The following is a 13,859-nucleotide window of genomic DNA, read 5'->3' as shown; positions in this document are numbered from 1 at the left end:
CTAGTCCTGATTCTATTAATCTGGGTCTCCTCCTTTTTCTTGTGGTTAGTTTGGCTAGAGAGGTTTGTCAACTTTATCAGTCTTTCCAACAGATCACCTCCTCATTTCACTGATTCTTTGAATTGCTGCTTTCATTTGTATTTCTATTTTTTGATTCATGTGTCAGCAAATTTGATATAAAGGCATAAGCATGTTATTATGTGAGATTGAGATATTTTGTTGCAATAATAATAATAATAATAAATAATAATAATCAAATAACTGTTGATTAGACCTTAGATAGCTCTGTAGGAAGGACCCATTTTACTCTGTATATAAGTATATTTAAAATATTTTACCATATGTCTCATACTGATACTCCTCAGAAATATTTAATCTTTGATGAGTTAATGGACTAATTTTCCTAATTTGATGTAGTTATCATCATAGATAACATTTACTTGAGAATACTCATTTAATTTACATAAATTCTTTATAGCATAGGAATTATTTTTGTAGAAATTAATTATATTTTATATATTTAGTGTTTTCAGCATATTTGGTTTACCCAATATCTTTTAGAACATAGAAATGAAAAAATATAATTTTAGATGAAACGTCAGAAGTTTTTGTTTCCCAGTTACTTAACAGTATGGACAAAAGGTGCAATACTTTAGAGTTTAAATTTTAAGGTATTTCTCACTAACTTCTCTTACCATCAGGGCTTTAGTGGATGCATTTTCTCTGATGTTCAGTGTTGAAGTCTGACTGTTACACAATCTGAAGGCAGCAAATAATATAGAAAAACATTTTTTTTTGTCCTCAAATGACATTTGCCTCTTTGTATGTTAGAACATTTTGCATTCTAAAGTATACACATCTTTCCTTAAAATGAATAGATGCTCCATTGGCTAGTTCTTTGTCAAATTGATACAAATTCGAATTAGAACATTTTCTTGATTAATGATTGATATGCAATGGCCCCGCCCACTGGCTGTGGTACCACCTCTGGGTCCAGGATGGTATAAGAAAGCAGGCTGACAAGGTTGGTTGATATCCGTGGGAGGCCTGCCCTTTTCTGAAGAGAAAGGGAAGAGGAGTAGAGGGAGTGTGAGGTGAAGGGGAAGGAATGGGAGGAGAGGAGGGAGGGGAAAGTGTGATCAGGGTGTAAAGTAAATAAATAAATTAATTTAAAAAATAAAGGAAGAAAGCAGGCTTAGCAAGCCATAAGAAGCAAACTAGTAAGGAGCACTCTTCTGTGGTTTCTACTTCAGTTTCCTGGTTCTGGGTTCCTGCCTTCCTTTCCTGCCCCCGATATCCCCCAGTTATAGATGATGACCTGAGAAATCTGAAATAAAAAAAGTCCTTTCCTAGCCACGTTGCTTTGCCACAGCAGCAGAAACATAATGGAGGCAGAGGGGATTTTACAAGTCTGGCTTCTCACACCTTGCTAATATCAATGGTAACACTGCTACATATTATCTCTAAAACAACTTTTATCTTTTTGGTTCTGAAACCTTCCCCCTGTTTCTTAGATAACTATGTGAGCCCCTGAGGTATAGATTTTATTGCAGGCTATTCTCAAAGTCTCTAAGGTGAAAGATAACACACGGCACTCAGATTCTGGGCATGCTCTACAGTCTCATGCTGCTCTGTGTCTTCTCTCTGTGAACAGTGGTGACCTAACTGGTGCTCCACCAGTGGTGGGAGCAGGGGGTGTCCTGAGAGGGTTGGCTCCAGAGGGTTGATCAGGGGTCATGAGGTGCTTGTTCCCCATTTTCCCCATCCGTGAATTCAGATCTCTACTTTTATGTTTTATACCAATAGGCACCTTTCTCCCTGATAAGGAACTGACATCACTGGCGTCCTGAACTTCATGGTTTGGATCACTGTGGTACTGGGTCAAACCCAGCCTTCATGCAAGCTGGGAGAGCTATTTCCTATGCCCTTAAATGCTTTATGTTTTTTTATTTTTTAATGAGCTTTGAAGAATTTCATATTATGTATTACTTTTACATCTGAGAATCCAGGAAATACTTTCTACAAATTCAGGATGCAGAATTACTTTCAAAATGTTGAACTGTTGCATCTCAAAATAATCAAAGCTGATTTTTTGGTGACATAGAAGTGAAATGATAATCTAGGGTGATTTTGCTGATTGAAGAATAATTCCCATTCTCATTCAATAATTTCCCTTCTCATTCAATAATTTTCATTCTCATTCAATATTTCCCATTCTCATTCAATAAGCAGTTATGAATGCTTGCAGGCACTTACACATTTCAGATCCTTCTATAGCAAGAACATATTCATGTGCACCATGTCTATATGTGTATGTGCATAGGTATGTGAATCACCTATCAGCTTATGTCCTTAGGATTTCACTGCAGAGGTTAAAAAATCCAACAATAGTGGGATTGGGAGTTTATCACTTTTAGAAGCTGTTCTTATGCGAGATACAATACAATTAAAGGATTAGGAGAAAAGCTTTGCTTTAAATATGCCTTGATTTGAATCCCACTATACTGCTAGCTTGGTTGTGTCCTTATGCTTTATCCTGAAAAATTTGATTAAAGACAGTATCTGCCCTATATTATTACTATAAAAAATACAATAAAGCTTGCACTACAGCTTCTGACTATAATAAGTAATAAATATTAGGAATTTTAGATGTCTGGGCTTCACAACAGTTTTGGAATTAGACAGAGAGTAACTTTTCTTCCTATTTTTTTGTGGTGAGGGAGGAGATGGAGGCCCTGGGGACTGTGTGGTTTTCCCGGGGACACAGTGCTGAATGTGTAAACCGAGTAAGAATGGGATGAATTTACTATCTCATTGGAGAAGAGAAATGAACTCATATTAACAAAGAAAGATTTGATACAGTAAGAAACATGTAATTGGATTTTTTTTTTGCCACTTTGGGGATAAATGCAAACCTCATGCACTCTCTTACTGAGTTGCATTTACAGCTTCATTTATATTTCTGTGTTACATGCTTCTGGCACCTCAGGAAATACCTTGTTAGCATGAGATATAAGCTTATCTTTAACTTAAGGTGGGGTAGCCTAGGTTGTGGGATGTCTTCTCATATACTAGGTTGTATCCTGATTTACTCTTGGGTAGAGAATTTATATTTCACCTTACACTTATGCACTCTTTTTTATACCTAAAGCTATGCTTTTTTTCCATCTTGAAAAAAAGTGTGATTAATAATTTATTCATTACATTGAACATTAAGATTATACTTTCCAAGTATCTTTATGCTTTTCTATGAGATAATTTATACCAATAGCTAGATTGCAGCTTTTCATCTCTTCTAATTTTTAATGAACACATTCTTCAAAAGTTGTTCCCTCACTCATTTACTGAAACAAATACTCACCAATAATGCTGTCTTGGGAATACAGATGTGTAGACAGAGGTTGGCCACATGGACTGCTTGTCTGGTAAAGAAGAAAAACATGTAAAGTAATAAGTGTCTCCAGTGAGTGCAACAATCAAAGCTGGTGTGAGCAGTCTGTAGGGAGCTGGGACAGAAGCTAATGACCTTTCTGGGCTTGGTAGACAGTTCTTGAAAGGGATGCTGTCTGAGAAGGATATTTGAGGGCCAATAGGAATTTATTAGGTAAAACCTCTGAATTTTCTAGTAACTCACCCACTTCTGCTTCTCAGACACTGAACACTGGTTCTCACTTGTTCACTAAATTGTTTTTCACATGCATTCAGAATTGCTAAAATAAATACCTGGTCTCTCAAGGCTCTCTCAGTTCAGATCATCAGACTGAGTATAATTTGCACATTCTTAGACTCAATCTCACTACATGCTATGTCTGTAGTAGGAACATTTCCTTCATAAATACTGTGATACTGTTTTTATGGACACATCTTTGAAATGTTTGAATTAATGTTGATGCACTTGAAGCAGTTTGAAAGATTAGTTGAAGAGGGTATAATAGAATCCCCTGGGCTTAAAACTCACTGAAGATTTCTTTTAAGAAAAAAAGTCCATGGAATATGGTTCAGCCATGATACAGAGCTCAGCAATCCTGAATATTTCTATTTAGAGAAGATGATAAGTTAGCTAGCACCTGCTTGTGCTATTATTATTCAGGTTGTATCTGAGGACACCTCTATGTTATAGGGTGGACATAATTATACTCTCAGCATAGGAATCAGTAGTTTCTCACAGGATTATCGGAGTTCTTTTGTTTTAAAACATTTGTTAGGTAGATTGGAAGTTTTACTAACTCAGCTCATTATGAAATATTAATATGTTATTTATAAATCTCTGTGTTATCTCTTGTAATATTGAAATTTAGGTCAAATTACAACCTGAATTTAATTTTAGTACAGAAAATAAGTGTGCCGTATTTAAAACCTGTGTTCTAAATTTTAAGCACAATAGATCAAAGTACATCTCATTTAAATAAAGCTTCTGGAATGCAGACTCAATTATTTTTCCAACTCCACCTGTGTGTGTGTGTGTGAGTGTGTGTGTGTGTGTGGTGTATCCACACACATGCACATGTGTGCACTTCTGTATGCAAGTGTGTCTACGTATATGGGGGTGTATATGCATGTGTACATGTGGTGACCAATCTTGTTCCTCAGGGCCATTTATCTACTTTTTGAGACAGAATATTAGTGTAGGTTAGGTAGTTAGGTAGCCAGTCAGCCCTGTGAGTTTTTCTGTGTCCCCTAAACAGGGGTTATGTGTGCCACCATGTTCAACTTTTTACATGGGCGCTAGGGATTGAACTATGTTTCTTATGCTTGTGCAGCAAGCACTTTGCCCACTGAGCAACCCTCCGCATCCCATTCCAAAGCTTTCCCAGTGACTATTTGCAGTATAAAATGTGAAGTTCAGCTCTATTTTCCAGAAACAACAAAAGTTGTTTATTTTTAAATTCTTATGAATTTGCCTTCAAATTACAGAAATTCTGCTTTGGGGACAACTTTATTTGAATTTTATGTGACATTATTTTCATTTCTTAAGGCCATGATTAAAAGTTTCATGGATGTCTACCAGCTTGCAAGTGCTAGAATCTCTACATTAGAGAAGGAAATGACATCACACCGGAATCATATCGCGACCCTCAAGTCTGAGCTGCACACAGCTTGTCTAAGAGAGAATGAAAGTTTGCCGTCGGTAAGTCCTGACCAAAATGCCTTTTCCTTTTTGGTTCTTGGGCAACATTTATATTTGTGTTTTTGTTGCTCATAAGATCATTTGGCTATATCTATGTGTGTGTGTGTGTGTGTGTGTGTGTATACGTGTGTGTAGGTAGAAGTCATCAATCAACATAAAATTAGCATGGAGAAACATTTGAGAGAAAAAAGCAATTAATTTTTCCACTGTATCATGCACAAAGATATGCATATTGTCATCAAGCTCACACTGCATCAGAATTCCTTTGTTTGGCAGTGCGGCTGACAGTTGGGTTTGGCAGTATGCATAGTTAAGCTTATAACTGTCTGAAGATTCACGGTGTCCCATTAAGAGAGAATATTATTAATTATGCGTATAACCAAAATGGTAATTAGAACATGTGATTATTCTCTGTAGAAAACTAGACTTATTCATAATACATGCCTAGCTAAAGATGCATGTTGTGATTCATCTATATGATTAAAATTCTGTTTCAGTACTCATTTTATGTCTTAAAATTTTAGCCATGATGAAATTTGGGCTAATTTAAAACTGGAAAAAAAAAATCCTGCATTTGGGATATGCATTTGGGATAGAGTTTTATAAAATGAATGTATTTGTGATGTAGCGGAATGTCACAAACATTCCGAGGGTTGCTAGTGATTGGAGCACGTGTTTTTTTGATTTGCTTGTAATGCATCAGGATGACTTCTAAGTAAAAACTACCATTTCCACATTCAGCTGTGGACCCATTTCAAATGATGCCGGTTAGCAGAACAGGGCTTAACCCGACTGACCTTAGGTGCGTGAGATTTGGCGTTTGGGTTTTGCTGTTGTTGTTGGGTTTTTTTCTTCCAGTTTCAGCTCCACTGCTAGAATTTCAGTGATGCCTTTGGGACTGTGGTGTTTGGAAGCAAAGCCCTCCCTCCTGGTAGACTCCACGTCCCAATCCTCTTTGCCTCTCTTTGCCCCATATTGTCTGTGAATATCGGCTACCTTTCGTGTTTACTATTTTTTGTCATAGCTCCTGCCATCTATTGACCCAAGAGGTATTTTATGTATATTTTTATTGCATGTTTATTGCCCTCAGTTGAACCCCAGATAATCTCTACAAATACAAGCACTTCTGGGGTATTCTTCACTGCTACAAAAACATCCTGGCCAAAACCAGTTTGGCCATGGTTGATACCTAATATTATGAAGTCAAATATTCGGAATTTACATAATGAACATTAGAAGTCAGTTACTTGGGAACTAGGGTGTCAGTTCAATTTTATAGGACTACATTGTACTTTTTAAAAATGAGAGCTTAATGCTACTTTGACCCCTACTAAGAGAAATTAAAACAAAGAGGGAACATTACACATTTGAATTTATGTATTCACCTTTCTTCATGTTTACTCTCTGATCTCATTTTTTAGTGATGATTATACTGTTTAGTTTATGTTCACCGGGTTGAATTGTACCAGCCTTATTGCTTGTTACTAATAGTCACATAAAAGTACTTCCTTGTATTTTAAGAATGACAAAACTGGATAAACAGAAATTTTCTCCAATTATTATTATTTTTTTTACCAACTACTTTTAAAAATGAAATTATACTTACTATTATGCCCAAACTGTACCACCTCTCTGGTCTGAACACACTTTGCTTATCACCTCACAGGTGAGATGTGTTTACTCTGGCACGGATTACCAAGCAGGGAACATGTACCCTGTGAAGACCCCTCCTGGTGATGTCGTGCATCATCCTGGGAGAAGGCTGTTCAGTTCAGTGTTTTTACGTATCTGCACTCTTTTCTTTGTTTCGTTTGTCGAGGGTCACTCTTTCTAAAACAGTCATACATCGTCATGATGCTTTTGTTTGTCAGAGCATTTGTGTCTTCTATTGAACTTCTTAAGAGCTTTGAGGGAAGGAGAAGAGCCAGCCTTAGACTTCGAGTGATGTGGATGAGAGGCAGTACTGTTTGGTGGGTAAGAGCATGAGGCACGAGGGCATGTCTGTTAGGAATTCAACTAAGTATACATTACAAAAAATTAACATGTTTTTATAGCATCAATTCATAATTATAAATTATAATATAAATTATACCCCACAAAGCACATTTTTGTTGCTTTAAAAAAATGCAGTGTTTTTAGTACATAGGGTCTTATCTTTACAGTAAGAAATCTAGAAGTGTGAACATGTGTGTGTGTGTGTGTGTGTGTGTGTGTGTGCTATTAGTTTAATAACCTTTATTTAGATAGACAGCAGTTTGATTGCCTCACACTTCAGTAGCATCATTTTGTTGTGCTTTGCACTGTAGCTTGAGTGTGTACTTTTCTATGATGGCATCAATGTGTTCCAAAACCCAAGCTCTCTGCTCTTTCTGAGGTCTGTCTTTCTTTCTTTCTTTCTTTCTTTCTTTCTTTCTTTCTTTCTTTCTTTCTTTCTTTCTTTCCATTAACACATTCTTAAAGTTCAATCTAAAAATGTCCAAGGATAAAGCTAGGAAATGTAACTTATAATTCCTGAGTTTATGGCAAGGTAATAAAGGAGGCTGTGAAAGGAAAACTAAAATATGTGGTATGAAATACCACAAGAAGAATCTGTAGTCAGTGGTGTCTGGTGCTGTGGAAGTACAGTAGAACAGAGGTTGAAAATATCCTTTAGACCTGACTGGGGAAGCCAGTAGTTACCTTAAGAAAAGCTCTTTTAGTAAGGTGTTGGTGGCTATGGGGGAAACTGACTCTTTCCAGACCATATTGATTTTACCACTACCTCAAGGATTAAGAAGTGGGGTATAAGACGGAGGCAATGTGTTTTGAGGAGCCAGGGGCTTCTAAGATAGAAGTGATTTTAGCAGACTATTTTTTGAGACCCCTCCTAACGTCTGTCCAGTACACTTTGTTTTTATCATTTTAGTGCACAGCATGTCTCTTTATACTTCTTTCCTTTTCGCCTACCTATGTTTTATATTTACTTTGATTTTTTCCCCCAAAAAGTGATGGTTTAGTTTTCCTTAATACATTTCTCAGAATTTCAAGTTTTTTCATATTTTTATTGGATATTATGTTTACATTTCAGATTTTATCCCATCACCCCATTCCCCCCACCCCCAGGAACCCCCTATCCCATCCTCCCTCTTGCCTCTACAAGGATGTGCCCCCACCTACTCCCCACTCCCCCCTCCTCACCCTTGAATTCCTCCCCGCTTGGTGTTCAGCCTTCATGGGACTAAGGATCTCCTCTACCACCCATGCCTAGAATTTCAAGTTTTTAATTAAGTAATTATGCCATTTATAATTAATATATTACTGATAGACTTGTTTGTTTCTACCATTTAAAAAATGTTTGCTTTTTCTGGCTTTGTTTCTCTGTACTCCCTTTATTTTTTCTCTGTAATTATTTGAATTTATTTCATCATTCCATTTTAATTTGTCTACTGGCTTTTAAATATGTTTCTTTTTAATATTTTTAGTGATATATATCCCTATAATCACTATATCTATCTATCTATCTATCTATCTATCTATCTATCTACCTACCTATCAACCTATCTACTTTAATGTTACTACTTCTTCATGTTACTTTGGCATTGACTGTTGGTGGTGTCTATGTTCAGCTCATGTTAGGAAGTTGTGTTGATGAGACTTTATGGATATAGCTTCTGACATTACAAAGAGACACAGTCTCATGAAAAATTTCCTGTTCCTCTGGCTCTTAGAATCTTTTCACCTTCCTTTTCCTAAAGGATCCAGGCTTAGATTTGGGAATTTTGTTGTTTGATGTATCAGTTTGGACTTGGCTCCACAACTGTAACTTGATCCTTGTGGTTTTTCTGTAATGGTCTCTATCTGTTGTGTCAGAAAGAAGCTTCCTTGACAAGGTGTGTGGACCACCTTTATCTGGGCATAAGGATAAGTGTTTAGATTGTAGTCAGGGATCATAGTTTTCAGTTTCCCAGGCAACTACAAAGTTAAACTCAGGCTTCAAGTTCAGAGTAACACTTCCTGTGACCAGTTTCCAATGCTGTCTGCATAATGCCCGCTGTATTTGAAATTGCTCAAGGATACCCTATGTATGCACTACTCAGGAATTCTTTTGACACCTGGGGGTTGACTTAAAACTGTATTTTAGTTTTGGATTCACCGTTCTGCTGCTGTAGGCTTGTCTCAGTCATGTGTAGCTCAGGAGTACTAATTGCAGGGGCCTTTTTCTCCAGAACCTCTGTCAGATACCCTTCCCCAATCTCTAGCTCCCAGGGACTTGTTTCTGGGCTAATCTCTTTTAGAAAAGATGAAATTCTCTTAGAATTTTATCTCTGTGCCATACACTGGCAGAGACTGAAGCTTCTAGAACAAAGCAGATAAAGAGAGAAAAAGAAGTGGAGATTGTCCTCTACTCTCAGCACGGCTCTCAGTAGCCCCTGCAGTAATCTGGACAAAGATGGTTCCACATTAGGGAGTAAGAACAGAGGAAAGAGACGGTAGCCCCAGGAGCTCTACGGAGCACATCTTCAGGCTGGCTCCATTCTTAAACTTGCTCTCTTCCCTTTGCTTTTCAGAGCCCCCAGCAGGTTCTTCTAGTACTGTCCCAAGATATTTCAGTTGTAACAAATTCATGGATCAGCCTTAGGGGTTTTCTGTGTCTTAGGGAGCAGCATGGTGCACACCAGGAATGACGGGGATGACAGTGTAGGATCATGGCATCCTAGACTGTAATTTCTTTGCCTATTTGGGTAAGATTCTTGACCCCAGTGCTGCTTTTCCATATCTAATATCTGGGAATATTAATGCCTGCCAACATAGGTGTTTCAAAAATCAGAGAAATAGTTAGGACTTTTTACCATCTTGTCTGCAAAGCACTGACTGTATGCTAGCACAGGCTCCATCGAGATCCATGCACTCTGGTGTCTGCTACGTATAGATCATTTTATACCTTACTTACCGAGTGGGCATCATTTGAAGCATGGGGATTAAGATGGATAAGATATGATCTCTGCCTTTGTGGTTTCTCGTTCTTTCCTGGGAACATAACAAACACAAAAATAGGCATGTAAAGTCCATGGGAACACAGGTGAGGGAGAGGTCATTCTGCCGAACATTATCAGAGGTATTGAGAAGGTCAGAAATGTCTGTGAGAGTCTCTGTAATGATTTGATAGCTTGTTAAAGGGAAAAACAATCCAAATAGGCTTTTTAAAACAAGAGATAAACCTTCTGTATAACAATGTTTAGTGAATGAAGTTATACTGTGAATTTTGAAAAATGTAATAATAATAATAATAATAATAATAATAATAATAAAATTCCTGCTTTGGTTATATACCCTCTCTATGTTAAAGTCACTGGACTCAAACAACTGTATAGAATAGAATCCCCAAATTCTTGTTAATGGTTACTCCAAACTCACCTCCATGTGTTCCTCTCTGTTCTTATACAATTGGTTTCTCTTTCATTTTATAATCTGATTAGAGCATGCATCTAACCATCAAGTCCTTGATGTTTGTGTTTAGTGTCTCTAGTGTCTATTTTGGTAATTTCGGAACCCTATTAACTACTCCTGTTTTCCAACACACACCTCACATGTGATCACCCCTTCTCACAGGCCCCTCACACAAGGCTTTCAGGTAACACAGGCCCATTTACACGTCCTGGTACTGTTATTTCTTATGCACACAAATACTCTAAGCATCACTTTTGAAGTTTTTAATATTTAGATGATAGTGCCTACATTGTAAGGTTTTCACAAGAATAAGAAATGACAATGTTTGCATATTAGTAGGTGTGTAATACATGTTGATTCTCTTGCCTACATAAAAACATATTTTACTGTGAATTATGTATTTCCTGCAGCTAAGCTTTAAAATGTTAATTATGAGGAAATCCTTTTATGTGTGTGCAAGCAAAAAGAACAAGCAACTGTTAGCCATGACATCATGGGTTAAGAGACATCATACTCTACACTGGTACAGAGTGAGGATCCTGAGTCCCACTCCATGCTTGGGTAGAACTCACGCAGATTGCTCTGGTTCTTTGCCTAGTACTTTCCTATGAGACTGCAGTGTGGAATATGACAGCTCATCACTGTTACTATGCTACACGGAGAGAGGAGAATGCAGCCATAGCTGGGGTCCTGAATTCAGGCATGGGGTAAAGAAAAGTCTCCTCCAAGAACTGAAAGCTTAGCTGAGAAAATGAAGACGACTTAGGAGCTGATAGAGGAAAGCACTTCATGCTTAGAAATTGAAAGATACCCAATATGATGTGAAGCTGTGGGAGTTAACCCTGGGGGATATGGGGAGCTTGTGAGAGCTGACCTTGAAGGATATGGGGAGCTTGTGAGAGCTGACCTGAGGATATAAGGAGCTCCTGAGAGCTGACCTGAGGATATAAGGAGCTCCTGAGAGCTGACCCTGGGGGATATGAGGTGCTTGTGAGAGCTGACCCTGGAGGATATGGGGAGCTTGTGAGAGCTGACTCTGGAGGATATGGGGAGCTTGTGAGAGCTGACCCTGGAGGATATGGGGAGCTTATGAGAGCTGACACTACAGAATGTGGGTCAGATCAGTGTCCAAGAGCAGAGATAGGCTCTGCTTTTGAGAAATTATCTGACTGAGTTATCTCTGGTAACTGTTGAAAAGTACCTCCTTTCTTTGCTTTAGTTATTTTTCCTACTCTAAATTTATCTATTTTTTTCCTGTATGTTCTCAAGATTCACCCACATTTTATGCCAATCAAGACTCACTTTATATTTTGCTACTTTCTTTATATATTGCTTACTTTCCAAGTAAGCTGATTGAATCCCATATATGTTTATCATAAGCTCCAGCCTTGGTCTTTGGATACTGATAGAATTAAATAAAGGAAGCATAAAATACCCATAATGACAATGTGGCCAACACACACGCACACGCACACGCACACGCACACACACACACTTTATCTCTGATCTTCATATTCATTTCCAAACTTTTAGAGATTTTGAATATTCTAAAACCTTGAGGGTTCTTTTGCATAGTAAACATTGCATTGGCCTCTCATGATTACTTCTAGTGCTTTATATGAAACTTTCAAAGCAGACTCACTGTGGGTCTGGACAGTTGGCTTTATGCTCAACAGCACTGGCTGCTATTCTAGAGGACCTGGGTTTGATTCCCACCACCCACATAGTGGCTCACAACCACCTGTATCTCTAGTTCTAGGGCATCTGATACTCTCTTCTGGCCCCCACAGTCACCAGGCACACACATGGTGCACATACATACAAGCAGAAGAAACACTCATACACATAAAATGGTAAAACTTTCTAAAAAGTAAAAAAGAAAAGATCACTCTCATTATATAGTATCAGGTGATTGACTTATGAATATGACATTATAAAATTTAAATTTATATGTATATATTTATATAATATTTAAACATTGTATATTATTTTGTACATAAACGTGTATGCATAATAAATATGACTTTGTATAGTTATGTCCTTCATTGATGAAGGTCTATTATTAGTATAGATAAACAGGTATAATAATAGTATATTGTATTTTGGCACCTAAATGTTTTAATTAATTCTGCCTGTTTTTCAAGGAATGGCAACAACTAAATTTACTTCTGAACATCTCTCAATTTTATTTTTCTTTCTAATTAAGCTCTTGAGAGCATTAACTGCTGGCTATATGTCTATATTTGGATATTCTGTAGACATTTCAAATTTACTGGAGTGCCAAAATGAATATTATCCAGCCAAGGAAGGGCCCTGTCTACTGGATTCTACCATCCTTTAACCACTGCACAACCATGGCTATTCTGCCCCATAATTCTGCTAATACCCACACTTAGTCTTACTCTTTTGACCACCAGATTCACAACCTTCTCTCTGCCTTATGGATATGAGTTTCTCTGTGTTACAGAATATACCTTCAAATAAAAATGACTTTTCTTTACTATACTTTCTAAAAAAAGGGACAAAATTTCAAAACTGTTTGGGGCAAAATGAACATTCTTTTGACATTGATGCTCCTAAACCTAGCCTTTGCTTTTCCAGTCTGTCTTCCACATTAGTGTAAGAGTTACCTTTTGAAATGTAGGTATGGCCAGGGCTTAGCTCCACTCAAGACATGGTGTTGTTCTATGTGTTTCTCCCAGTAGTGTAGAAGACATCTGTCATGGAAATTCAGAGGCATCTGGCTCCATCTGCCTTTTTACCCTAGCTCCAGTGGGCAGAAGTAAGGCTTCACTTTACTATACCCCCTTCTCACTCCATTGTCATGTCTGGGTACCACAGAAGTCTGTCTACACAATCAATTACTGTGTATATTACTATGCTGGAGTCTGTGAGATGATGTGATATCTGATTTTATAATCTATTCCAACCACTTGACCTTAAAAACTGCTGGTCTATTTGAGTTAATATCAAGAGGAAAAGCCCCTCGTTCTGTAATACTTGTCCAGTACCTATGTACTGTTCGTCATGTCCCCTGCACAGACCACAGTTGCCTGGAACTTGTCTTCACCACATTTTCCTAATTAATTCCCATCAAACTGTGTTTCATGGTCTTCTCTAATGACAGTAAGATTGGGTAGAATAATTTCCCTATTATGTCGATGGTAAAGTGAAATAACTTGGATACTTCTATTCTTTATTATTCTTCATAAAAAGGCTCAAAACTCCAAGAATGCTTGTGGCAAAGCAGAGCGTTGTGTTGGCATACCATTTAAATAATTTCAGCTTTGTTGAATAGTGTATG

At 37.5% G+C, this 13,859-nt stretch overlaps 1 protein-coding gene across 10 annotated transcripts in view; it reads left to right on the top strand.

Moving 5' to 3' along the window:
• Ccdc171 (coiled-coil domain containing 171) overlaps positions 1-13,859 on the top strand; it is a 310,848-nt gene that overhangs the window by 247,240 nt on the left and 49,749 nt on the right. For all 10 annotated transcript variants that reach the window (XM_076934712.1, XM_076934713.1, XM_034504096.2 and 7 more), the window contains one exon: positions 4,976-5,128. In XM_076934712.1, coding sequence (XP_076790827.1) covers positions 4,976-5,128 — 153 coding nt within the window. The remainder of the gene's footprint in view (positions 1-4,975; positions 5,129-13,859) is intronic.

Source organism: Arvicanthis niloticus, chromosome 5 (genome assembly GCF_011762505.2).
Source record: "Arvicanthis niloticus isolate mArvNil1 chromosome 5, mArvNil1.pat.X, whole genome shotgun sequence".
Lineage (NCBI taxonomy): Eukaryota > Metazoa > Chordata > Mammalia > Rodentia > Muridae > Arvicanthis > Arvicanthis niloticus.
The sequence above is the reverse complement of the archived record's forward strand: the minus strand, read 5'-3'. Positions and strand labels throughout refer to the sequence as shown.